We start from the raw sequence: 27,764 nt of genomic DNA on the forward strand, positions 1-27,764 counted from the left end.
TGCGCTAGACTCCGCCCACAGTGATTCAGGATACGCGCCGGCAGTTATCGCAAGTGACTCGTTTCCTCTTCACCACAGAAGAGCCGCAGTGACAGGCCCGCGTCACCCGAGCCACCAGCACCAGCTCTCCTCTACGAGCCCGGCATCCTGTCTTAGATTCCGTTCTTCTACAGAGCTGCTCCATGGCACTAAAGAGAATACAGAAAGTAAGTGTGACGGGGGGGAACAATGGAGGCCGCCTGCTATGCTGCTCTGTCATCTCCATCCATCTCCACACCGAGCACCACCATCCTGTAGCACCCCCTAGTGGCAGAGCACTCGGTGTTAGTTACTACCCACCACCACCACGTCATTCAGTTTTATAGATGATTTCGCTTATGTCTCCAGTGATTTTCTGGCCCCCCATTATGACACGATTATTCCTATGCTGTGAGCCAGTATGTCTTCTTCTTATTAGAATAAAGCTGCTGTAGATTTTCGGTTAGTGACAGTCGCCATTGATAACCATTATGGGGGAGATTTATCAAAACCGGTGCAAAAGAAAAGTGGGGTTATTGCCCATGGCAACCAATCAGATTACACCTTTTATTTCTCGGAGGCCCTTGGAAAAATAAAAGCAGCAACCTGATTGGTTGCCAGGAGCAACTACTCCACTTTTCCTTTTCATTGGGCTTATTAAATCCCACCCTATATAGGAGTATAGAACTGATTGTAAAGCCATCCTGTCACTCCGAGCATTTATTGGACTTGATTAAAAAGGGAGAAGGGGAACTGGAAGTTAATGGGCCCGGTGCTAGTTTACTTGCACTTTATAGTACTCGTATCCTCTTATCTGGCACAGAACAGTCGTGCCACATAATGCACCAGTTCCCTCTGCACCTAATATACCTACACCCCTGAAAATGCGCCGCAGTGATGTCACAGGACGGTAATTATAGACGGTGATGTCAAACAGGGATAAAAAAAAACTGCACAGGGATAATTAATCTTGTGATGTCACAGATACTAATGTAAAGTAACCGCTGAGAAATAAGTCTCACTGATGTCACCATGCAGGGATTCGGCACAGTGATGTCACAGCACATGATGATAAAGGCTGGGGCGTCATAGGAAAGGGCTATTGCATATAGTGATGTAACCGTTTGGGAATAATTCACACAGTGATGTCAAAGAACAGGCATAATAAACACTGTGGAGTCTGAGTGATGTCACAGCATGGCAATAACGTGCACCGGGATAGTGAACAGCGATTTTACCGAATGGCTACACACTACAGTGATGTCACATCGAAAATAAATCATTGCAGCATTTCTGCAGGTATGGCCTTTCAATATGTCTACACCCCAAAGAATGGGGGTAAATCTTTGCGTCTTTGGCCAGTGGATGAGAAATAAATTTTAAAGGGAAGCTCAAGGTAAGTATTATGGTATACCTAGTGCAGGGTTTGAGGGGGCGGTGCATGACACACAAGTCCTGCCCTGTCCTTTCAAGTCCTGCCTTAGACATAACCTAGTATATCTGTTTTGCTCAGTTACTTTGAAAAGGTTCTCCAGAGTTTGTAATCGATGAAAAGCGCATACAAAGTGGCCAAACATTGAAATATACCATTCACCGCTAAACCGTGCGGTATGAGCACACATGGCCAACGTTCCCAAATTTTCCAGGACTGTCCTGATTTTATAGCGACAATCTTGGTAAGTTCTTGTTGCGGGTAATGTCCTGCGAATTCTTCTCTGTGGCTCTGGGTGCCGCCGCCGCACGCAAAAACATATTGTACTCCTGGAAACCCCTGTTTGTCGGTTTGGTGTACTTAACTCTTTGTGTGTCTGCTGCGGAGCATCAAGTGGATACAGACGTATACTGAATCTCATGTCTATGCAAATACTGCCTCCCTGTAGCTAATGATACTGCGTAGCGTTCTGAATAGAACACTATGTGCCCCCCTTAGTTGATCTTACTAGGGTCTTCCTTTTATGACCTGTATAGACTGGTAAAATGCACACGGGAACGGTCGGCTCCTGTTTGCCTACTGAACTGGTCCCAGCGTTTGGTAGTTCTTGTAAAACTTTCTGCCCGCATACCTTTTGATTTGTATTAACTTGTTTGTCCAAATAAACGACTTGATTGACACATGCGGTCGTGTCTCGCCATTTTAGCCTGCTTGCTGAGGATTGATGTGGGCACACTGCGGCCACGTCACTCTCATCCTCGCTGAAGTCTCGCGCCTGCGCTGCTCGCTTTCCCTCTGGTGCAGTATGCTACCTGATCTGCCGAAACATCCTATTGTGGATGCCACGGCGCATTCACAGTAGTACTTTTACGTGTTCCGGCGGATCAGGTAGCATACCACTCGTATGCCACGTAGAATGTGAGCGGCACATGTGCGTGATTTCAGTGGGGCTAAGAGTGACGTTGATCAGTCTGAAATGGTGAGAAATGGAGCACTTGGATATGGCGGTAAAGTTGTTTATCTAGACAAACCAGGTGATACAAATCAATCCTCATTTTACAAGACGTACCAAATGCTGGGACCAGTTTGGTAGCCAAATAGGATGGCAGGTTCCCTTTTAAGATATGTTGAAATATAAAGCCGCTCCTATTTCTGGTGCAGTATGACTTCTCTCATGTAGATTACGTGAGTTTCTATGCAGTACAGCATTGCTTGCCTTCCCTGTAATGATGTCAACACTGAGCAGTTTCGTCTTTATTGCTGACTTCTAGACTATCTGATGACTCCTTTCCGCTCATGTGATTCAGTGTTGAGTAACCCCTGACTGGCCAGGAATCTGCTCTGATTCATCAATCTATAGATATGCAGGCAATGATGTGGAATCTCCACAGCCCTGGGAGGAGAATGCAGTTTCCTGGTTGAAGGGCTTTTGGGAATGTATTGAACAGCTTGTGAGTTAATGAGCCGTGAGGATCGTTCCTGAGCTAGAGGCAGGGAATGTAAGGTGAGGCCTCTGAAGCGCCAGGTACAGTGAGCAGCAGCTGAGCACACCTGGAGCACAGGAGCTGCCCCTGTATGAAGAAGGGCCCATGCACATGCTCCTAATATTCTGCAATGAGCCCCTAGTGTACCTGTGGTTCGCTGTACTATTACAGTCAGGATGGCTCAGGAGCTGTGCCATCCGCAGCCGGTGTCCGCTGTACTGGCCGGGATCCATGTTGACCATGGCACCTACGTAGAGATATAGAGGGACTTGGCTCCCTCCATAAGCCCATTAGCACTATTACACTACTGTGACGCAGTTGGAGGGGGGGGGGGGGTGCGCCATGATAGCCTTGGCCTAGCAATGGCCCCAGTTCTGCTATGTCCCAGCGCTTAGTAGGCCCTGCTGGATGCAAGATGTAATTGGATGCATGTCCGTGTAAGGCCGGCTCCACTCGAGTGTTTGGTACGTGATATATGGACTGTATGTCAGCAGTATTTCACGGACCAATCCCAGTTCAGGGGACCAGGCTCCTAGCGGTTATCTATGATGCTAGGAGGCCCTGCCTCCCTGAACGGTGTCCGGTCCGGGAAATACTGCCGACATATGGTCCTTATCATGGACCAAACGTGCCCATGTGAAACCAGCCCAATGCACGGCAAGTATTGCAGTTTATTATATGAGCAGTCAAAGAATCCTATAGTCAAATCCCATAGTGGGACTAAATATAAATGTTAACGTTAACAGAAAAATCAAAAATAAAGTTTTTTCCTTACACAACATTAACCCCTTCCTGTCATAAACAACTTTCAGATTTTAATTTTAGTTTTTTCCTGCCCACTTTCCAAAAGCCATAACTTCTTTATTTTTCTGTCGATTATAGTTCTATGAGGGCTTGATTTTTGCGGGAAGAGTTGTAGTTTTCTGTAGCGCCATTTATTATGCCATATAATTTACTAGGAAACGGGGAAAAAATTATTTGTGGGGTAGAAAATAAAAAAAACAGCGATTCCGACATAGTATTTTACGCAATTCACTGTGCAATTAATACAACATGTTAACTTTATTCTGCGGGTCAATACGATTACAGTGATACCAAATATAGTTTTGTCTATATTTTCCTATTTTTACAAGTAAAAAGTGTAAAAAACGTATTTTGTCGCCAAATTGTGAGAGCCATAACTTTTTTTTTTTTTTCGTCGATTTAAGTGGTATGAGTGCTTATTTTTTGCTGGACAAGCTGTAGTTTTTAATGATACAATTTTTGGGTACATGCGACTAAGGCAGTCATAGCAACCATTGCCACCCCGCGATTGCATTGGAAGGGGCACGATGAGCTGCTAGAGGGTGTCGCCCCCCCTCTTTTTCTAATGATTTAAATGCCGCGGTCGCTATTGACCGTGGCATTTAACGAGTTAAATAAGCGGGATCGAGTGCGATCCTGCTCGTTAGTGAAGTATCGGCTGTAACATACAGCTGACACCCGCATCGTATGGCGCCGGTTCACTCCGTGAGCCTGTTACATACTCCCCCCCCCCCCCCCCCGACCCGGCTATGACGTATGGATACGTCAAATGTTAGGAAGGGGTTAAATTATTTGAAAAAAATACACATGGGGAGTATCCGTAACAAATAGTCCTGTAAAACTAAGGCCTCATGCACACGACCGTGTTTTTGCGTCCGCAATTCAACCGCAAATCCACGGGTAAATTGCGGACCCATTCATTTCTATGGGCCCATACACACTATCCGTGTTTTCACGGCTCTCCGCATGTCCGCACATCCGTGCCGCAGAAACTACGGACATGTCCTATTATGGGCCGCAAATGCGGTGCGGACATGCCAATAGAAGTCAATGGGCCCGTGGAAATTGCGGATACACCGCCGTGTGTCATCCGCAGTTTTGCGGATTTGCGGAAGTGTTGCTAGGCGACGACCGGGAATGAGTTCTGTCGTCATCATGTTTTACCTAGGCTTTTTATTTTTCATCCGCATTTTGCGGATTACATACGGATGAACTGCGGAGGACATACGGATGAACTGCGGATGACATTTCACGGAACACGGTCCTGGAATTTGCGGACCAGAAAAACACTACGGTCGTGTGCATGAGGCCTAAGATGTTTATCTCGCAGGGTGAACGGTGTAAACAATTATAATTTCCAGAATAGCTGTTTTTGTTAATTCTGCCTCCCAAAAACAGGAATTAATAGTGCCCCAAAATGGTACCAATAAAAGCTAAAAATCTCCCAAAAATCAAGCCCTCGTCAAGCTGACTGAAAACGAAGTGTTATGGGGCCCCCTGCACACAGCGGAATTAATGCAGATTTTCTGCACCTTATTCAGAGCATGTGCAGATTTCACACTTTTCCTTGTAGAAGGGGTGAAATCTGCAGAAAAATCAGTGCGTAATACATGTGGATAATGCTGCGGAAAACCTATAACAGATATCCAGTTACATCTACGGTAATCAGAGATGGGTCAGATAATGTTTACTTAATCTGAAACTGGGTGTAGCAAATACATAAAGGCCTGGACTGGGCACTCAGCCCATTACTCCAGCTCCAATGATAGAGGCTTATTGTGTTAGAACATGCACTGTCTGTAGCCAAAACAAGAACTAGGTTTGCTTTTTTTTCATATGTGGACAATGGTTTAGGGGTATTAAAAACATTCTTGGATTTGTTGTCTTGAAATTCTCTGTTTCAATCGTTTTATTGAAGAAATGCATGAAGCATATTCTGACATAATAAAGAGCCCCCTCACAAATAATAGTCAACATAAACCTGCACTAGGCAAATGGCAACAAACAAATCCGTGTATCTGGGATGTATCCACCTAAAGCGTCAATACCTTTGAATAGTCTCAAAACAGAACCTAGTACTCATGCGCAAAATTGGGGTGCTGAAAAATAAAGGGTAGAGAAAGGTGGGTATTCCACCGACCCCCCCCCCCCCCCTCCTCTGCCATTTCATGTCCAAGCTCATGGGTACCGGATCTTAAACAATTTATCGTTCACCTGGATCATGGTCAGTGAGAAACTTTCTAGCATCATTCAGGAGAAAGTTAGTTCCACATAATCTAGGTTATATGAGTCTTCCATGCACTTCTACTGGGATTCTGAAACCTCCATTTCAGGTGTTTGGGAATATTGGGTACAGGTTTTTATAGTAATTCTTCCCAGTGGTATTTTCAGCAGGAGATGTCACCGATTTTGTAAAAAAAACAAAAACAAAAAAAATCAATAGAGTATCTAGGTATGTAATGGTCTTGGAATTTTAGATGAGAAATGTTTGGTCTCTTGTTCTCTATCTTGAATGTAACATCTGTCTCATTTTATTGATCGCTCCCACCAAATGCTATGTATGATCTTATGCCCGACCTCAAGACTGAGCCACAAGATCTGTAAATGCTGTTGGCAAATTAGGCTATTTGCCCAGATTCTTCTGTTCTCCTAAACATGACTGTCCATCTGTGAGCAAAGCCATATCGCTCACACAAAGAAGGGCGATAGTGGGAGATCCATTCCTAACCCTAGAACTATCATTAAAACTGTTGCAATGCCGCATCTAAAAAAAATAAAAATGGATTGTTAAGGTGTTGCTTCAATTGGGTGTGTAGACGCTAGTGCACACTGGGTAGTACAGTTGCCAATGCAGGAGATTGTAATTGGAACGACAATTTAATGTGTACCTAACTTTTTAGGGGACTTTCAGAATAAGCTGTCATCTGTGTACATGGGGAATAACACTATTTCGCGCCATTTTATGACTTATATTCTGCGTTTTTAGCAGTCCCCCCCCCCCTTCTGCAGGATCATGCACATCACCGTTGTTTCCTTCAGTACCCTATCTGGTTTTTTTTGCGGATAGCATGCTGAATCATTCATTTTTTTTGTGCAGATCAGTGTTTCTATTCTGCAAATTGTAGAACCGGTCCTATTCTTGCCCAGATTTGTGTTCCTTCTCACCAGTTCTAGTGTATGAGTGCGCAAAAAAAAAAAAAAAACTGATCGCACACGGAAGCCACTAGGATCTGTGTTTTGTGGTCTCTAAAACTGAAACGGTCGTGTGAATGAGCCCTTGTTGTTTAATTTTCCCAGAGCTAGTGGGTGGAGTCTGACTGCTATCATGTCTTCACACAGAAGAGAATCCTGGTCTTCTATCACATATATACATGTGCTGCACCTTTAGAGGAGATTATACAGCAGTAGTGAGCAGTTTAGCTGGAGTGAAATATAAACTTTACCAGAAGCTGCCGCATGTCTGTTTCTCACCCTGTTCTTGATTACCCCTCCCCTATCCATAGATTTGTATTGGCAGTGTGTCTTTGTCTTTCTCTCCCTGCTCCCCCTCTTCATAGACTACTATTGGCAGGCTGTGAGGAGACCACCCCCCCCCCCCACCTCCTTTAGTCCAAGCAAGCAAACTTAAATCATTTTTGTTCAGGCTTTACATATCTTGATGTTACTGCAATGCCCACAGCAGTATGTCGGCTAAAAAATTATGAGACCTCTGTCATTTTCATGATCGTTGTTATTGTTAACCCCTTCCCGACATTTGCCGTACATGTACGTCATGGAAAGCATTGACTTCCCGCATCTTGCCGTACATGTACGCCGAATGTTTGGGACCGGCTCAGAAGCTGAGCCGGTGCCATCATCACCGGATCTCAGCTGTATCTTACAGCTGACATCCGGCTGTAACGGTGGGGACCGAAATTAGCTTCGATCCCCGCCATTAACCCCTTAAGTGCAGCGCTCAAACGCGATCGCTGCACTTAAGGTGTTTGCAGCTCATCGGAACCCCAGTAATGAAACTGCGTGGGTTCCGGTGGCTGCAATGGCAACCGGAGGCCTAATACTGGCCTCCCGGTCTGCCTAGCACCGAAGCCGGTCAAGATCCGCCCGGCGGAGCCTGATCAGCTTCCGTAGCTGCCGGCAAGATGGCGCCGGGTCAGGAGCTGATCCGGCGTCATCATCGGTGGAAGTCAGCTGTACTGTACAGCTGACATCCACCTGTAACGGCAGGAACCGGAGCTAGCTCCGATCCCTGCCATTAACCCCTTCGATGCAGCAATCGAAAGCGATTGCTGCATCGTAGCGGTTACCAGCAGATCGCCAGCCCTGACAGGCAATCAGGACTGGCGACTGCTGTTATGGCAACAGGAGACACAATGGTCTCCTGCTCTGCCATTACGGAAGCCGATTTAGGCCCCGCCGGGAGGCGAAGCCTAGTCGGCTTGCTGTCAGTGAATGACTGACAGATCTAGTACATTGCACTACATAGGTAGTGCAATGTATTAGAAAAAAAAATATCTGACCGTTGGACCTTCAAGTCCCCTAGTGGGACTTGAGAAAAAGTGTAAAAAAAGGGTAAAAAAAAAGTGCAAATAATAAAAGTTTCAAGTAATCAAATAAAACACAATCCCCCTTTTACTCTTATCAAGTCCTTTATTATTGAAAAATAATAATAAACCATATGTATTTGGTATCGCCGCGACCGTAACGACCTGAGGTATCAAAATATTGTATTATTTATTGCACGCGGTGAACAGCGTAAAAAAAAACGTTACCAGAGTTTCTGTTTTTTAGTCACTTTGCCCTACAAATGTTAGAATAAAAAGTGATCAAAAAGTCGCACGTATCCAAAAATGGTACCTATAAAAACTATAGCTCGTCCCGCAAAAAACAAGCCCTCATACACCTCCGTCGACAAAAAAATTAAAAAGTTATGGTTCTCACAACTTGGCGACAGAAAAAATACATTCTTTTTACAAAAGTAATTTTATTGTGAAAAAAGTTGTAAAACATTAAAAAAGTTCTATAAATTAGGTATCGCCAGAATCGTACTGACCTGCAGAATAAAGTTAACATGTAGTTTATAATGCGTGGTGAACGCTGTATAAAAAAAAAACGAAAAAAGCTGTGCCAGAATTGCGTTTTTTTGTTTACCTGGCATCCCAAAAAATAGGATAAAAGGTGATCAAAAAGTCACATGTACCCCAAAATGGTACCAATAATAACTACAGCTCGTCCCGCAACAAACCAGCCCTCATACCGCTACGTCTATAAAAAATAAAATTAGTTTTGGCTCCAATAAGTCAGGAAATAAAAAAATATGCAGTTGTGCCCGAGGGGAACATTTCTTCTGTTTGAAGAGGCGATTTATCAAGGACCTAAAATTAGGGAACCAGGAAAGGGAGGGCCCAAACATATCCGCTGGAAGCGACGGTGCCCGTATTATACCAGGACAACACTTCCTAGCAAAATTCCCCAAACTACAAAGGTGCGGAGTAAAGGATGCCATATATCAGTGCGACACCAGCCTGTGCAGAAAGGATTGCTTCACAGCGTAACACACATCTATGGATTATTTTATTGTTTTTTTTTACCCCATTATTATACCACCTGACTATGCCCCTTATATACTCCGCCCGGCTTACATATGCCCTACATTATAAACGGAAACACCAGTAAGACTCCAAACAAAACTACTACCAAGCAAAATCCACACTCCATAAGCCAAATGGCATTTCCTCCCATCTGAACCCTACAGCGTCCCCAAACAGCAGTTTCCTTCCACATATATGGCACCGTCATACCCGGGAGAATCCTTTTAGCAATTTTTGGGGTGTGTCTCCAGTGGCATAAGCTGGGCACGACATATTTGCCACTGAATGGCATATCTAGGGAAAAATATAAATTTTTAATTTGCACCATCCACAGCGCATTCATTTATGGAAAATACCTGTGGGGTGAAAATGCTCACTACACCCCTTAATAAATGCCTTGAGGGGTGCAGTTTCCATAATGGGGTCACTTCCCAGGGGTTTATTTTTATTATTTCACATCTGAGTGTTTCTAAAACCAGGAAACCCAGCATAATAATTAGAGAGCTGTCTTGTTATGGTGGCACAAGCCGGGCACCACATATTGTCCACATATCTGTGGAAAAAATCCCATTTTCACTCTGCAACATCGAGTTCACACTAATTTCTACAAAACACCTGCAGGGTTAACATGCTCACTACACCCCTAGGTAAATGCATTGAGGGGTGTAGTTTCCAAAATTGGGTCACTTCTGGGGGGTTTCCACTGTTTTGGGCCTACAGGTGCCCAGAAACCAATCCAGCAACATCTGCACTCCAAATGGCGGTCCTTCCCTACTGAGCCCTGCCGTGTGCCCAAACAGCAGTTTATGACCACATATGGGGTATTGCCGTACTCGGTAGAAATTGCTTTACAAATGTTGGGTTCTTTTTTTTCCTTTATTTGTTGCGAAAATGAAAAAATTTGCGCTAAAGCTACGTCTTATTGAAGAAAAAGGATTGTTTTTATTTTCACTGCCCAATTCTAATTCTATGAAACATCTGTGGGGTCAAAATGCTCACTACGCCCCTAGATGAATTCCTCAAGAGGTGTAGTTTCCTAAATGGTGTAACTTTTTGGGCGTTTTCATTGTTTTTTCCCCCTCAGGGGCTTTGCAAATGTGACATGGCCTCCGCAAACCATTCCTGCTTAATGTGATCTCCAAAAGCCAAATAGCGCTCTTTCCCTTCTAAGCCACGCCGTGTCTCCAAACAGCCGTTTATTACCACATGTGGGGCATTGTTTTACTCGGGAGAAATTGCTTTACAAATTTTGTGGTGCTTTTTCTCCTTCAGTCCTTGTGGAAATGAGTAAAAATAAGCTAAACCTACATTTTCTTTGAAAAAATGTTGATTTTTATTTTCAGGGCCTACTTCCAATAATTTCTACAAAAAACCTGTGGGGTCAAATCGCTCACTATACCCCTAGATAATTTCCTCTATGGGTGTAGTTTCCAAAATGGGCTCACTTGTGGGGGGTTTCCACTGTTTTGTCCCCTCATGGGCTTTGTAAATGTGACATGGCCTCCGCAAATCATTCCTGCTAAACTTGAGCTCCAAAAGCCAAATAGCGCTCTTTCCCTTCTCAGCCCTGCCGTGTCTCCAAACAACCGTTTATTACCACATGTGGGGTATTGTTTTACTCGGAGAAATTGCTTTACAAATTTTACGGTGCTTTTTTCTCCTTTTAGTCCTTGTGGAAATGAGAAAAAAAATCGCTAAACCTACATTTTCATTGAAGAAATGTTGATTTTAATTTTCACGGCCTACTTCCAATAATTTCTGTAAAAAACCTGTGCAGTCAAAATGCTCACTGTACCCCTAGATAATTTCCTTGAGGTGTGTAGTTTCTCAGATGGGGTCACTTTTGGGGGATTTTGACTGTTTTGGCACCGCAAGAGCCCTTCAAACCTGACATGGTGCCTAAAATTTATTCTAACAAAAATAAGGCCCCAAAATCCCCTAGGTGTTCCTTTGCTTCTGAGGCCGGTGCTTAATTCCAGTAGCACGCTACGGCCACATGTGGGATATTTACTAAAACTGCAGAAACTGGGCAACAAATATTGAGTTGCATTTCTCTGGTAAAACCTTCTGTGTTCTAAAAAAAAATTGTACTAAAAATGTATTTCTGCAAAAAAAATATGAAATTTGTAAATTTCACCTCTACTTTGCTTTAATTCCTGTGACATGTGTAAAGGGTTAAGACATTTTCTAAATGCTGTTTTGAATACTTTGAGGGGTGAAGTTTTTAAAATGGGGTGACTTTTTGGCGGTTTCTAATATATAAGGCCCTCAAAGCCTCTTCACAACTGAACTGGCCCCTGTAAAAATAGCCTTTTGAAATTTTCTTGAAAATGTGAGAAATTGCTGCTAAAGTTCTAAGCCTTGTAACGTCATAGAAAAATAAAAGGATGTTCAAAAAACGATGCCAATCTAAAGTAGACATATGGGGGATGTTAATTAGCAACAATTTTGTGTGGTATAACTGCCTGTCTTACAAGCAGATACATTTAAATTGAGAAAAATGCTAATTTTTGCAATTTTTCGCTAAATTTTGGTGTTTTTCACAATTAAATACTGAACATATCGAGCAAATTTTACCAGTAACTTAAAGTCCAATGTGTCACGAGAAAACAATCTCAGAATCGCTTGGATAGGTGAAAGCATTCCGGAGTTATTACCACATAAAGTGACACATGTCAGATTTGAAAAATGAGGCTCGGTCAGGAAGGTCAAAAGTGGCTAAAGAGGGAAGGGGTTTAAGTGGCCTTCTCGAAGATTTATGTTTGTTTTTTTTTTTTGTTTTTTTTATACAAGGCTTCAAAGTTTCTCATAAAGGAAGTGATTCTGATAAAATACACATGTTCCAGGCTTCTGGTATACCTACATTTGCCAAATCTATGTCAGGAGACGTAACCACTATTGGTATATTTTATTTATGATAGTTAACCAGTTCAGGACCGGGCTATTTTGCGCCTTCAGGACCAGACACCGTTTAGCCATTTTTAGCACGTGTTAGTTAAATGGCTATAACGTTTTTATTTGTTGGGCTAACGACGTGATTTTTGCGACGTTTTTTCCGTAGACAATGCAGGTTTCATTTTTTATCGTTTTTATACACACCTTTTTTGCTATTTTAGAATTTTTATTCATAAAGTTTGAAAATCATAGTAAAAAAATAAGCTTTTTTAAGTTTCAGCTATTTTTTTTGGGTAATAACATAGTTTTAACCTAAAATAGACGTTTTATTTGTGATCGTCATTGTCTACCGTAAATTTTAATATATTACATGTCTATATTAGGGTAATTGGGTCAGCGCTAGCGTAACAACAATGATTGGCGGGGGGAAAGTTTTTTGTTTTTTTTTGGGGGTGGGTATTTTATGTGTATTTATTATTACATTTTTTTTGCACTTTACTTTATTATTTTTTTATTACTGTGGTCTGTCCCCCAAAGGTCAAAAAAGACCTTTGGGGAACTTTATATGTTTTTTTTTCTTTCTTTTACACCATCTTTTCCACTGTAACTGGAGCTGCACAGCAGCCCCAGTTACAGGGGAAATCAGCCCTCTCATAGTGACGATTGTCACTAATAGGGCTGTGCTGGGTCTTGTAAGACCTAGCAGCAGTCTGTCACTAACGGCACCCGGCGATCATGTGACCTGTCACATGATCACCGGGAGGAATAGACAGCGCCGCTGCTGCTGTCTCTATTCCTATACACAGCATTCATTGAACGCTGTGTAAAAACACATCGGAGAAGACAGAAGCAGTGAAAGCTGATTCTATCCTCTCCTCAGGGTCCCCGGCAGTCACTGACAGCAGGAGACCCGACATTCAGCTGCCCGATCGCGCGGGCAGCAAGTTAAAACCCGAGCCGTAAAAAGTCTATGGCTCGGGTTTTAAGGACCCTGACCGCAGGCCGTAAATATACAGCCAGCGGTCGGGAACCAGTTAATGACAGACAAATGCAACTTATCAACATTAACACATTCCTCAGTCTGTGCTGGAGTACCTGAGGAAATGCACAAACACGGGAGGAACATGTCCTCTACATGCCCTTAGATTTGGATGCATGACCCCAGTGCTGCAAGCCAACAGTGCCAACCACTCCACAACCGTGCTAAACAATATAGGAAATGAGATGTTAAGTGTGGGCCTAAAACTGAGAATAGGTTTCTTATGAGCCCCACTAGACACCATGACATAAAGGTGGTGGTAAGAAGCTCACTGTACTGATCTGTGGCCAAGATATGAAGCTAAATAGTACCATGGGAATAGTAGGGGTAGGAGAAGCTGTGTGACCGCAGTAAACCTACATTGATGGATATCAATATGTGAGTAAACGTGGGATAGGGAGATGTAGGAAAGTTCATAATGGAATCCGTACTCCCCAGGTGAGCAACCTTGGGCACTCTGATTTGAAACTACAACTCCTACATATCCTATCAGGCAAAGGTGTTTTTATTCCAGCCAAAGGCTGTCGGGGCATTCTGGGAATTGTAGTTTCATAGGCGTGCTGGACGTTGCTGACCCCTGGTCTACTCTGTTGCCTCCTTGTTTTAGGGCATAGGGTGGCTGGCAGTTGCATGCCATGTGACTAACTTTTTGATATGCAGAATTTAAAATCAAAGGGGCTGTCATGATTACAAAATAGAGGTGGGGTCCTCATATAGGACCTCATTCATCTGTTAATGAGAGAGGCTGCAAAGAGCGTCTCCTGTTCCAGAGGACAGGCTTGCAACGTTTGTAATGTATACCCTGTAAAAATATTGCCACTGAAAGGGGCTACACAGGAGTGGGTGTGAGGAGGGGGCAGCATAAAGCCTCCATAGATGATAAATGTAGCCAGGTTACTCCAAGTGTGGCTATAGACTCTGTCCACTTCTCTGAGTTGTGATCACACTTTGTACCACATGAAGATATCTGCTCCATGGATTCTAGCAGCAGCCCTGCAGGGAAAAGCATTACATTACATGGTGCCCGTTGACATCAATGGCAGTCTGTTATGTGTGGGTGTCTGTATTTATCCAGAACTAGAGGCTGATTGAGGGTTAATAAGATTATAGAAAGAGGTGATCTGAAGTGGACAACACCTTTAATGGCTGGAGGTTGTAAAGTTGATGGATACTCTATTTAATGTGAATATTGCCATATTTATTTGCATGGGAGACGACCACAGTCCAGTACAATTGTACACTCTGAAATTGTTGCGTCTTTTCGGTGTGATTTCTGCCCTTGAGATGCCTTCAATTCAAGTCCTTGTGGATTTTCTGATGCAGTGTGAAAATTTCATCCTAAAACTCATGGATTTATTTTTCCACCCATTGACTTAAATGGATAAGCATACAACTGCAATGAAAACATTAAGTAGATGTTACAGATTTTCTGTGATTCTTGGAATTGCCTATAACTGTCCCAGTCCTAGTGTGACGTTGCGCTGTCACTCCATGTGACGTTGCATCAGGGCTAGTTTGATGCAGGGGGCACCAGGAGGTTGCCCAGAATAGATAAGTTATTACTCCCTTCCATAAGTAGTATTTAGGGGGAAATTTGCACAGCTGTTTGTGTTAGTTCATCATAATGTGTGAACATATACATAGTAAGGTGTCGATGCCTCGCAGAGGACATAGGGATTTCTTTGCTTTCCTTCTTTCACATGATTTCTTTGTAGTCCTATAATAATGCTGTGATGCATGTTCACACAAAGCCTTCTATGGAAAGATTTCTGCGCCCCTTCTCTGATGTGATTTTCTGTTTTTAATCTCTGCAATCTGTAGGAGTTCTGCGCCGCATATATTTTCTGGCTTCATGTGTTGGATGTAAAGTGTGAAGCTGCTAATAGCTTTTTTTTTCCCACCTTGCTGCCTCTAGATGTGACATGTCATGCAGAGGCTTTTGGTTAGGTTTTCCTTTCTTAGATGTATCACATTTTTGAGCCGGAAAATCAAACAACAAAACAATCTGTCTGAGGTTTTATCTTTGTGCCTTAAAGGCGACTTCTCACAAAAGCTCCTTTGGGGTCAGTTCACACAGAGGTATTTTTTTGGAGCTGATTTTGACGTGGAAGCCAGCTTCAGAATCCATGCCAAAATCGGCCCTCATTTGTTTATATGGGAGGTAGGGTTTTTTTTTTTTTTTCCTCAGGAACGCGGCGCTCGTTTCTGAGCGTTTTTGTGGCGTTTCTTGCCTGCGGTCCTTGCTTTAGCCTCAATGGCTGTGGGCATTAAATGCCACGAAAAAACGCAGGAAAAATATGTGCAAGCAGTTCAAAATTCCTGAAGGAATTCTGAGGCAGGTTTGTCTGCCTGCAAAAAAAACTGTGAATAGGACGGTCTAAAGAAATGTATCCTTTTTATACTTTATAAAAGAATTATCAGTGTTTTGAAAATACCGGTAGCCTGTCAGAAGGTTGTGTCCGCTTCACCGTGACCACACAGCAGTTCATTGAATCGTTCTGCAGATGTTGTGATAGTCCAAATGTACTGCAAAATTCTGCGTGACTTAGTAACGTAGCTTGTAAGACGGAAAAAAAGACATTAGTCCATCTGGTTAAACCTATTCTGCCTCATGAGGGTTCTTGCCTTTCTTTTGAATCTACATTTTCAGTAGAAGTCAATGTTCCTCATTTTAGAGAAATTCCTTCCCGACTCCAATTCGGACAATGAGATTAAATCCCTTGATCAACAAAGATCTACTGTAATCTAGTACCCATAACTTGTAATATTATTACTCGAGACATTCAGTGAATTCCCTATGGCTATAGCCATAGTTTTCATAGTTTCTCACTGCTCTAACAGTAAAGAATCCCCTTCTATGTTGGTGTAGAAACCTTCTTTCCGCTAGATGTAGATAATGCCTCTTTGTTATAGTTACGGTCTTCGGTATAAATAGACCATGAGAGAGATCTCTATTAACCTTTGATTTATTTATACATAGTTATTGGGTCATCCCCTCAGCCGTCTTTTTGTTTCTAAATAACCCTAATTGTGATCTTTCTGGATACTGTAGTCCACCCAGTCCATTTATTACTTTAGTTGCCCATCTATGAATCCACTCAAGCTGTAATGTTTCTTGTGTACTGGTGTCACACTGTACGCAATATTAGTCATGTGTATTGACTTACCTGGTGCTGTATTTCACGGGATGCCGCTCCGTTCCCCGCTGATGTGGGGTCATGTGATCTGTAAGCTGACAACTAAAATCCTGCAGCGTCTGCTGGAGGGACTGGATGTCCGTCTCTCCATGCAAGTCAGACTCGCATCGAGGCGCCCATAAACTTGCATTGAGCCTGATGTCTGGTCCCTATATCAGAAGCAGGGAATAAAAATGAGGATCAAGTGAGCCCGTGTCAGCCTGGGATGTAGCGGTGGCCTGTGAACTACAGCACCAGGTCAGCCACTACACATGTCCACAGTACACTACATTACACTTGCAAGAAAAATAACCCAGGAGGGCTTCCTGAAGTATGTAATGGTGACATGTATTTTTCCTTCCCATGTGCAGAACCTTACATTTATCAGTGTTGAACCTCATTTACCACTTTTCTTCCAAAGCCTCCAACTTCTCCCAACTTGAAGGAAAACCACTATGTATGGATGCTTATCTGGAAACCATACACGGCCTCCCTATGACCTTGCTGAATGGCCAGAGAAGTGTTCTCTCTGTTTATTTTAATGGCCTCCTTCACACACATTTTATTTTGCGTTTTGTAAAAGAAATAAATAATAAAAAAAAAAAAAGCCATTAATTTTAAGCCCTCATTCACACGACAGGGTTTCCCAGCCAGGTGACGGCCGTTCATAAAACGGGCATCACCCGGCTGCAGTAGGAACAATAGACCCCTAATGGGGCTATTCACACGACGTGTTTTTTTTGATGGCCCAGGAAACCTGGCTGTCAAAAAATGGGACATGCCCTATTTTTGGCAGTTTACCCGGCCGCCCGGCTCCCATAGAAGTCTATGGGGCCGGGTAATACACGGCCATTATCCGGAATGTGTCCCGAGTGATGGCCATGTATTCCGTTGCTCGCTCCCTCCTAACAGCGCAGAGTGCATGTGAGGAGGAGGAGTTTATGCCATTCGGACGAATGGCTGTATGCTGGAGATGCACTGCGCTGGCTCCCTTCCCCTGATTGTTTTAAAAGCGCCCTGGCCCGGCGACACCTCACATGGCCGATGGCGGCTGCTACTGCTGTAGCCACGCCACTATAGCAGAGCAGGGAGGTATCTCCCTGCTCTGCTATCTGCTAGCCGCACTTTAGCTCCCTGAAGGAGCGGAATCCCTGTGTGTTCGGGGATTCTGCTCCTGGACAGAGCACTTGATGTCTCTGTCCATATCTGGGCAGTGACATCAGGGGAAACTCCTGAAGCGGAATCCCCGAACACTCTGTGACAGGGGATTCCAGACCAGGCGAAGCCAGTAATGTTTAGTGTCCATAAATGGACACAGACGACAGGGGTTTTTCCTGAAGTGGAATCACCGGCCACATGGGGATTCACCTACAGGAGTTGCCCCCGATGTCACTGTCCATATATGCCCGGCCCGGAACGGATGCAAAACGGCCGATTTTATCGGCTGACACTGTTTATTTTAAAACCTTCTTGGCTTTTGGTGTTTGTATTTTTTTTTTTTTTTGTCGTTTTGTACACTATGCGGTGTGTGTGAATCCATCCTTAGGCTGGATTCATGTGAGCATGTTCAGTCCATGATATACGGACCGTATGTCGGCAGTATTTCCTGGACCCAACACACTTCAGGGAGCCGGGCTCCTAGCATCATAGTTATCTATCTGTTCCGTACAGTAAACATGTTTTCAGTACGGGACCGTTTTCCCCCAGCGAGGCAGGACTCCTAGCGTCATACATGTTAGTACAGGCCTTAGCGTTGTCGTGGGGGTAACTTTCCGTTGAGTTTGGCTCATGTTTCTGTGAGAAACTTCTAATACTCACCTGGCTTTTCCCAAGTAATATTTCTGCAAACCAGTTTGGGAATGGCGAGCCTATAATGCATTTGAATGAATAAACTCCACTATTATGTTTTTTGGCTTTTTTTGCGCTTTCATTTAACACACGCAAATCCTTCTTTGTGTGACAGGTGTTTTTTCCTGAAGTTATTGGTCAATCTTTCCTTCCTTTTTCCTCTTCTAGGAGTTAACTGACTTGCAGCGCGACCCTCCTGCTCAGTGCTCAGCAGGACCAGTCGGAGATGACTGTAAGTTGAATAGTTTGCTGCATTTTTTTTATATGTTATTCCCTGTGTGCTGTGGTAATATTTTTAATATATATATATTTTTTTCTTTTCTGCAGTGTTTCACTGGCAAGCAACAATCATGGGACCAGTAAGTATATATTGTTTATATATCTTCTCTGTGCATAAACCCCAGCAAAGTGCTATCTATTGTGGGGAACGGACTGCACAACAAGTTCATACTGCAGTCCTTGTGCCGCACTCTGGTGTCTCCTGTGAGGCACCTATTTTCTTAGGTTATTGAGGTTATACATGTGTTAAAGGAAAACAGAGCAAAGACATTTTTTTAACCTGTAAGGCCCTCTGCACACAACGGATTTTTTTGTCTGAGTTTGCAGGCGGAAGACTGTTGGAGGCAAGAGGATGAGATTTAAAAAAAATCTTATCCACGTGCTGCGGAGCATTTTCCCCACGGAAATCGAAGCATGCTGCAGATTCTCAAATCCGCATCTTTCTCATTCAGTTCTGGATGTTCACTGCGGATTTCACCATTTTCAATGTAGAAGGGGTGAAATCCATAGCAAAATCTGCATTTAACAGGTGGATTTTGTTGCAGAAAATCTGCTACTTGTGTACCAACACTTCATGCAATCTCCTGCACTGAAGAGAACCTTTCACCTGCTCATACATGTGTAGCGGAGTGCACCATGTAACAGGCACTAATGCACCAACCTGGTCTCACCGTAGAAAAAAAAAAATTCTGTCCTCCGTTATTTAGAAATCTGTGTTTTATATTTGGCGCCCGATTATAAATAACCCCCTGAACGGTAATTGGGGCATTTATTTCTAAATGGCATGGGGGCGTGTTCCTTATCGCTCTGACACTGTCCAATCAACTACAGACCGTGTGAGAGCAGCTTGTGCTGTGTGATCTCTCCCGCGAGATCCGTTGTCATTCTGCAGGGCACATGCGCACGCTCTCTGCAGAACAACAAAACTGATCGCGCGGGAGAGATCACACAGCACAAGCTGCTCTCACACGGTCTGTAGTTGATTGGACAGTGTCAGAGCGATAAGGAACACGCTCCCATGCCATTTAGAAATAAACGTCCCATTGACAGTTCAGGGGGTCACTTACATATCTGGCGCCAAATATAACGGCACCGATTTCTAAATAACGGTGGAGGATAGAAACCTAGTTTAAAGTGAGACCAGGTTTGTGTAGCGCTGCCTGTTGCATGGGGCACTCAGCTGCACATGTATGAGCTGGTGAAAGGTTCTCTGTAAGAGATCAGGTCTCTATTGCAGGCACTGCCTCCCAGACCGAATCAAAAAGTATTATGGCCCCTTCACTTTTACCAAACCTATTTTATGTGCACTAGAGGGGTGCACAGAATGGATGCTCATTTGACCAATATGCACCCCCCCCCCCCACAACACTGTTTGGATTACAATATATGACCGTACAGCATCAAGGAAAAGGACTAAAGGACTTTTACTAGGTTGTTGTTTTGTTTTACTTTGTTCATTTTACAATTTACTTGGGTTGTAATGTATTGAGTACATTCTAGGTAACTTTTTTTTTTTTTTTCCCCCCCAGTCTGACAGTCCATATCAAGGTGGTGTCTTCTATCTCACAATCCAGTTTCCAACAGATTATCCATTCAAGCCACCGAAGGTATGAACATGCATTAGCCATTGTAAGGCACTTCTGCATTACACACGACTGTGTATACTTCATCAGATTCTCCCAAAAACCGTGTGATCTGCAGGACGTCACCCGCAACTAGTGACTGTTCTCACCAGACTCTTTACACTGGATGTTCTCTGCTTCCTAGAAGTCAGTGGAAAAATAACAGAACTAATCCTTAGCCAGTAGATCACAAGAGTAATGCAGACTGCGCACCATGAAGAGTAGGTGGCTGTACCACTTTCAGGTCACCTGGAGATGTGTTTTTTTTTTTTTTTTTGGGGGGGGGGGGGTAAATTGCTGACGCTTTCTAATATAAGTGTTGTGGTAATTATATTTTTCAATTATGGAGCAGGAAAAGCAAAAGTTAATATGCAAAAAAATAGGAAAAAGGTCCTCAAGTCAACGGATGGTAGGAGAACGTATCAGAAGACATCCATGTAAATGAAGTGACCGCCTATTCACCATCTCTGTCATGTTTTGCTCCGGCTGGCCCGTACTGAAGATCTTTCGGCTCACTCAGAGTAGAAATTTTGCTAAAAAATGGGTGGGAAAAAAAAAAAATCTAATTTTTTTTTTTTTTTTACTTGGATGTCTGCTGCTCCTTTCTGCTATGTTTTGGAAACCTGTACAGAGTTGTCCATACAACCATGGCCATACAGCAAGTCTGTAGCTGTATCCGGTGCTTCCGTGTATACAGGCTAAACTTCTTATTCAATATTGCATTTTCTTTACCAATGTATCACTTATTTTCTGCTTTCAGGTTGCATTCACAACAAAAATTTACCATCCCAATATAAACAGCAATGGAAGCATTTGTCTTGATATTTTGAGGTCCCAGTGGTCTCCAGCACTGACTATATCAAAAGGTAAATGACACCATGAGAAATCAACGGCTACATTTTGTCACCTGTTAACTATAATTAACAATGCAGCTCGTTAACATTGTCACATACATATATAGCTAATGACATACAACCGTTACCATAGCAGACACCGTAAAAGAGGAGTAGGAAGGGGAATGTGGAGGAGGGGGAAATCGCAGCAACAAAGGCCAGATGGCTTAAAAGGTCAAAAATTGCACCCGATTCACTGGTCCAGGCGACCTGTTGCCCAGCAACACCTAATCTTGCATTAGGAAAACACTGGTTCAGAGAAGCAAACCTCTCTCGGACAAGGCCCACGATGTTTCTTTAGTTAAGCTCATTGTAAACTGTATAGGAGACAGTGGATCTAATCCATTACCACCATATATTCGTGTTCCAGGTGTCCGTGAAGTGTTTGCCAAAATTTGGTTACTAAGCTATTCAGTGTGAGAGTAGCAGCACAGATGTACCTGGCTATAATCTTTATTTATATAGCCCCAACATATTTTGCAGCACTTTACAATTGGTAAAGTAACAAACAAGTAATCCAAATAAATGAAGAAACAGGACAAAATTAGAGAGGTCCCTGCCCATAAGAGCTCTCGTGGAATGGGAGTGACACTATAGGCGCATGGTGCTAATTCTGTCTGGGGACCCTGCCTCTTGTATTGGCAAGGGGAATAAAAACAAAGCTGCATGAACCTGTCAACCAGCCTGTATCTTAAACAACATATTTATACATTTCTTATATTAAAACCAACACCCTTTGTTTTTTGGGATCCGTGGTACCCCGACTCGCAGACCCACGCTGATTTTACCTTCATATATTTCTAAATCTTCAACTATCCATTTAAGTAGACTTTCGCTTTTAAAGAGATTGCATCCATCAAATATATTCGACCTCCCAGTAAGGCCTTTGTACACTCATATTAAGGATCTGTGTTATATGGGTCTGGATTAATGTGGTGTCTGTATAAAAAAGGCCGCATGCTCCATATGGTGCAGTGTATTGAGCTGCATTCGCTTTTAGAGCCCTTTTCTAGTGGGCACCCATTGTATGGAATAACATGAACTGCACTACGATGCTAAATACTGTTCCGTATTGAATACTGAAGTAACCCGAAGGCCTAGTTCACGCAGTTTTTTGCAGGCAGAAAAAATCTGCCTCAAAATTTCTCCAGGAATTTCAAGGCAGATTTTTACCTGCTCTGCTTTTTTCGGCCCTCACCATTGAGGACAGCAGGCATAAAATGCTGTAAAAAACGCTCAAATGAGCGCCAGGTTTTTTATTTTTTTGTCTTCAGCCATTTTTGGGCGTTTATTCCCAGGCCAAAAAGATCAGTGCAAAAAAAACTCTGAACTGGGCCTTACACAGGATCACACGCATGGAAAATACGGCCTCCAGATCACGGTTCCAACGTTTTTTGGCGCAAAGGACATTATTACTTTTTTCTGACACATTGAAGTGACACTTTTTGATCTGTGCTCGGGTTAATTGAGTCTCGCTTTTAGAATGAGCTGTTATGGACGGTGTAGCTCTGCTTTAATGAACCATGGCATCTTAGGCAGAAAAAGTCAATCGCAGCAGACGGGCCCATTGCTTTAGACAGATGTCACCAATTATTCCTCACCAATAAACCGTCTTCACAAGTGCACAAAGTGTCAGGAGCAGCAATTGCTACTATATTTATATAAAGTGTTTGCTGTGATTCACTAAGAACCAAGTCTCTTCCCTCTTGTCGGAGGCTTGCAGTAAATTATGAACACTGGAAAGATTCCCTGTAGCCATATAGCAGCGCACAAGCCATAGCAGCCGGGGCAGGTACCGTCTCTGATAAGACGGCTCTTTAAAAAAGGGCTTCTTTTAAGATACCAATAAAAAGTTAAATTAGTGGGTGCTAAGGGGCGCCTACTGTACAGCTCCCAGGACCAGTGTTCGGGTTCACTATTACTATTCCTGACCTCCTGCTGAAAAGGACATTTGGGTGGGGTCTTGAGAGGAGAGCTTTGTATGTCTGTTTTCTCTCAGCCAATCAGCATTGCTAAGAACACTCCTTCGGATCCTGATTGGCTGACATTGTCCAAATGTCCTTTCCAGACTGATTCCAGGCACTGTATTCAGTGGTTCTAGGAGTTCTACAGTGTAAGCTCCGTACCCGCTAGTTACGTAATGGCATTTGTAAGATACCCATAAAGGCTTAAAAGTACCGGTGCCTCCTGCCCGCTAAACATTGTGACTATAGGGCTGATACATTGTGTATTGTAGCATGCATGGTTATTGACAGAAGATGTTTCTATTCAGTTCTGCTCTGCCTGATCTACCAGGAGAATGTACTTTATGGTCATTGAGGTGTCCCCTTCATATATGCTGTGGCCATGAGTCCTAGTGAAATGTGAGTGTGTTCTGCTTCTTGTAGCGCTAAACAATTGTATTCTTATGGTTGTGGTTTTGTTTTGTTTTTTTTCCAGTTTTGTTGTCCATATGCTCTTTACTTTGTGATCCCAACCCTGATGATCCTTTAGTACCAGACATTGCACAGATCTATAAGACAGACAAGGAAAAGTAAGTTTTTGTGGGTCCGAACCCAAACAGCCATGGCTTTGGAAATAATGGCACTTCGCTAAAAAAAAAATGAGTTGTGACTGGTTGCTATGGGCAACAAGGCAAGTCTTTCTCTTAGTAAGTTATAATAAATTAGGTGCTATGACAGTCATAGAAAGTTATAATAAATGAGGCGCTAAGAGGAAAAACTTGCCTTGTTGCCCATAGCAACCAGTCACATGAATCTTGTATAAAGGAAACACATTCTGTACACTCTTCACTTGCTATACTCCTGTCCGGAGATCTACTGAGCCTGCCGCTGCAGGAGTTCACACAGCTGTCCGTTTTTTGTTTTTTTTATATCAACAGTCTGTATCCATCCGTAAGAGGTACTTCTGTCCGTGTTTGACTTCAGTATGTCTTACTCTTTTTCTTACAGCCATCAAAAAACATTTCTGTACTTCCTGTTTGTGGGGAAACCTTTTTTTTTTTTTTTTTTTTTTTTTTTTTAGCATTGCTACGCAACTAATCTGTGTAATATGGGTGCACATAGATGGTGTCCGTATGCTGTTGTTTTTTTGGTCCCCGTTGACTTAACTGTGCGACTCCTTCACAAATCAGACTTACATGGTTCATGCTGCTTATGTTTTATTTTCCATGCGGACACTGTCTGGAAAAACATTTGCGTAAATTAGGTCATTGAGTAGTGCAGGATACACCCCATTGGCAAAGGATCACAACGCCCACTTGTCAATTTATTCATAATAACCAGGAGGAATAACCGAGGAATGGCACAACAGAGTACTAAGAAATGGCGCTCCAGGATTGTTTTATGGGAAATAGAAGTATTTACTAATGTAAACCTGGCAGGAGAGGTTCTATGTAATAATGGCTGCCGTGTATTACTGTACGATATGCACCTGCTCATGTGGTAGATCAAGAAGGCTCCAAGAGCAATTCCAGGAAGAATATTCCTTTTAGAGGATGTTTTCAAGCTTCTTTATATGGCCTACTAGTAGGAGCTCTTGACATGTCCTAATACAGTTATATTGACGTTTCAAACTGTTTATTTATTTTTTTCTTCTCTCCACAGATACAACAGAATAGCAAAAGATTGGACTCAGAGATATGCAGGCGTGTGAGCTCTGTATAGTCCAGTGTACTGTACATTCTAGGTTTTTCAAGATTAGAAGAATCCCGGCACAGTTTACTGTTCCACAGGCCGACATTTTTTTTTATTTTTTTTTTGCGTTTTAGACATTTAAATATTTCTCCAGACGTTCCAAAAACACCTATAAATATCACTTAAGGGGAATCCTAATTTATACTTTAGGGCCCGTTGGAATGACCGTCACCTGAAGTGGTAAAGTTTCATATTAAGTTTACCTACAGTTTGATTTCTTCTAACCCAGCAGCATACATGATCTGGAGCATTGTCGTCCTATACTTCAGGTTATGGTACTTGGTTTCCTTAGTAGAGTATTGTCTGGGACTCCTGTCGCCACCACTATCTGGCCAATGTGTGTACAATCTGTTGTTGACCTGAATCGGTCACATGCAGAATCGGGGAACCGTGCTCTGTAGAAATAGAGCAGTATAATATTGTCAAGTATAGGAAAATGCTCCATCGTTTATGCTGCTGGTTTGTAATGTTAGGCACCGCTCCGAGAACTCGAAGAAGAGCTGATGTCGGGGGCTGAGGAGGTAGCCGTGCTTGGCTACTTGCATTGATCTCGCTATATCCAGCTTGTCTTCGGAGCATGGATGCTGCAGTGTAAATGTACACACCACTGCCTTATCCGTGTTCTCCGAGATGTCTTCTTTAGGTCCAGGTTCGTAAGTCTCAAGTTTTAACACTTCAGGTGCCAAATAGAACGGGCCCTAATCGTTAAATATGACATTTATCCTTACGTTTTTGTTTAAAAAGTACAGATCATATATATTCTAGAAATTGATGTAGTATAGTTAATCCCCTAACGTACTGTCCTGAGCTCTCATATGGAGGTCTGATCCCATGCGTCTTGTTCTATTCTTTCATTGAGTGATTGTGGCTGCTGCTAGACAGGGCATGCCGAATACAGATCTAGACGGCTCTGTATTCTGTATGCTCTCACTAGTGATTTCCATGAACAGGGGGGAGTAGATGATTTTGAGCTCCATATTAGAAAAACAAAGCTCCAGCTCCTAGGACAGTAGATTAAAGGCTATGTACACCGTTGCAATTAAATGTAAAAATGCCTACCGTTTATTGGTCTACAGCTCCTATCCAGACCTAGGATTCTCCATGGTTCTAGACTACTAACAAGCTCTGTGTAGACTGACCCTGTAGTCCTACTTTCTGCCATGTGTCCCCACTTCTGTAAATGGAAGGGAGTATGACTGCAGACTACGTACACAGTGTGTGGTCTGTAAGGGTATGTTCACACGGCCAAATTTCAGACGTATACGAGGCGTATTATGCCTCGTTTTACGTCTGAAAATAGGGCTACAATACGTCGGCAAACATCTGCCCATTCATTTGAATGGGTTTGCCGACGTACTGTGCAGACAACCTGTCATTTACGCGTCGTCGTTTGACAGCTGTCAAACGACGACGCGTAAATTTACTGCCTCGGCAAAGAAGTGCAGGGCACTTCTTTGCCACGTAATTTGAGCCGTTTTTCATTGAAATCAATGAAGCACGGCTCAAGGTTTACAAGCGTCTCAGACGCCTCGTAAATTACGAGGAGGAGCTTTTACGTGTGAAACGAGGCAGCTGTTAACAGTCTGTCTTTTCACACGTAACTGCCTCTCAGCGTGTGAACATACCCTAACAATGGAGACGAGTCTACAGCAACTATGCAGACACAACAGTGGGATGCTTCGTTTTTCATTTTGGATGCATTGGAGCAATAAGAAAAAAAAATGATTACAAATGTTCGTAGACTTTTAGAAATAGGTGTGGGAATAATTCTACTCCTTTTTTCTCCAGTAAAATGACTGTACTTTTTAAAGTTTTTGTGTACCTTGCAAACTACGTGTAATGCTGTTTTTAAGACACCTGCATCTCCGCATCTTCTAATGATGAAAGGTTTGTTTGTTTTGTCTGTGTTCAGATTTCGCTGTTAGCTCACTATTTAATTTGTATTTTTTACTGTATAGACTAAATTTATTTAACTTTGTAAGTAAACTAAAAAAAAAATTTTTTTCTCCCCTTCCTAAGCTTTGTATTGTCATGGTGAAATCATCTAAGAAGTTTAAGTGATTGCAGATTTCTTAAAAACTGAAATTAACTTTACACTTGTAATTCTTGATCTCGTAGTTACGGGGAAAAGTTGTTTGTTTTTTCGTTCTTTTTTTTTTTTTTTTATTCTGTTGCATACTTGACCAGTTTAATGCAATGTGAACACAAGTTTAATTTTCATATGGGCAATATAATACAAATCGCAAATCTTTTACAGATCTGTTGCTTTTTCCATACAAATAAAAGTGCATTTTTCTACTATTTCTTCTGTCGTCTATTCATTCTGTTTTTAGTTTTTTGCTGCACCAGTTCAGCTTTAAAAGTTATGCTCCTTTCCCACTGCGCTTGACATTTATGCCCATAGAAGTAACTGCACACTGATAGTATATTCCGTTCAGTTAATTTCTAAAGTCACCGCCTGAATAGAACGATTAAAAGTAAATTTTATTAGTTAAATGGTCCGAATTGAGAAATGTCAATGGCTGGTAATATTCCACTCATAGACCACGAACTCCTTATTATATAATGCACTGAAACCACTTGCTGCAGAGTAATCCTACGTGTTTCAGTATCCGATATATGTGATACGTCATCGGAGATGAAAGTATTTATACCGGTTAGCACTGGTTTTGTGCTGATTCCACCTCCCGGCACGTGCACGACTCTAATGCAATGGCCAAAAAACTTTTGCCGCCTCAGGCAGTGTTTTTTTTTTTTTTTTTCCTGTACGAGGTTGCCAGAGCCCCAATCTAAAGTATATTGGGACTGCGCATGTTACTCCATGTGCCTATGAGAGGATGTGGGTGAGATTCAGATGCACAAGGTGGGCCTGGTGTCTCCCCCAAATCCCCCTCCTATAAGTTTTCTCAGATGTGCAATTTCTAATACTTTGGCGGTCAGGGAGTTTGTGCAACTCACCCTCAACACTGGTGAAAAAGGACGTGTGGTATT

The 27,764-nt window shown here is 42.7% G+C and overlaps 1 protein-coding gene across 1 annotated transcript; it reads left to right on the forward strand.

Annotated features, from left to right (window-relative positions):
* UBE2D1 (ubiquitin conjugating enzyme E2 D1) lies at positions 1 to 27,074 on the forward strand. Its single transcript, XM_075841186.1, has 7 exons — positions 1 to 206; positions 18,453 to 18,516; positions 18,612 to 18,643; positions 20,093 to 20,170; positions 20,946 to 21,051; positions 23,518 to 23,611; positions 24,684 to 27,074. Exons 1-7 carry the CDS (start codon positions 183 to 185, stop codon positions 24,730 to 24,732), a joined length of 447 nt encoding a protein of 148 aa, XP_075697301.1. The 5' UTR covers positions 1 to 182; the 3' UTR covers positions 24,733 to 27,074.
* The last annotated feature ends 690 nt before the right edge of the window (positions 27,075 to 27,764 follow it).

This window comes from Rhinoderma darwinii, chromosome 11, assembly GCF_050947455.1.
Source record: "Rhinoderma darwinii isolate aRhiDar2 chromosome 11, aRhiDar2.hap1, whole genome shotgun sequence".
Classification (NCBI taxonomy): domain Eukaryota; kingdom Metazoa; phylum Chordata; class Amphibia; order Anura; family Rhinodermatidae; genus Rhinoderma; species Rhinoderma darwinii.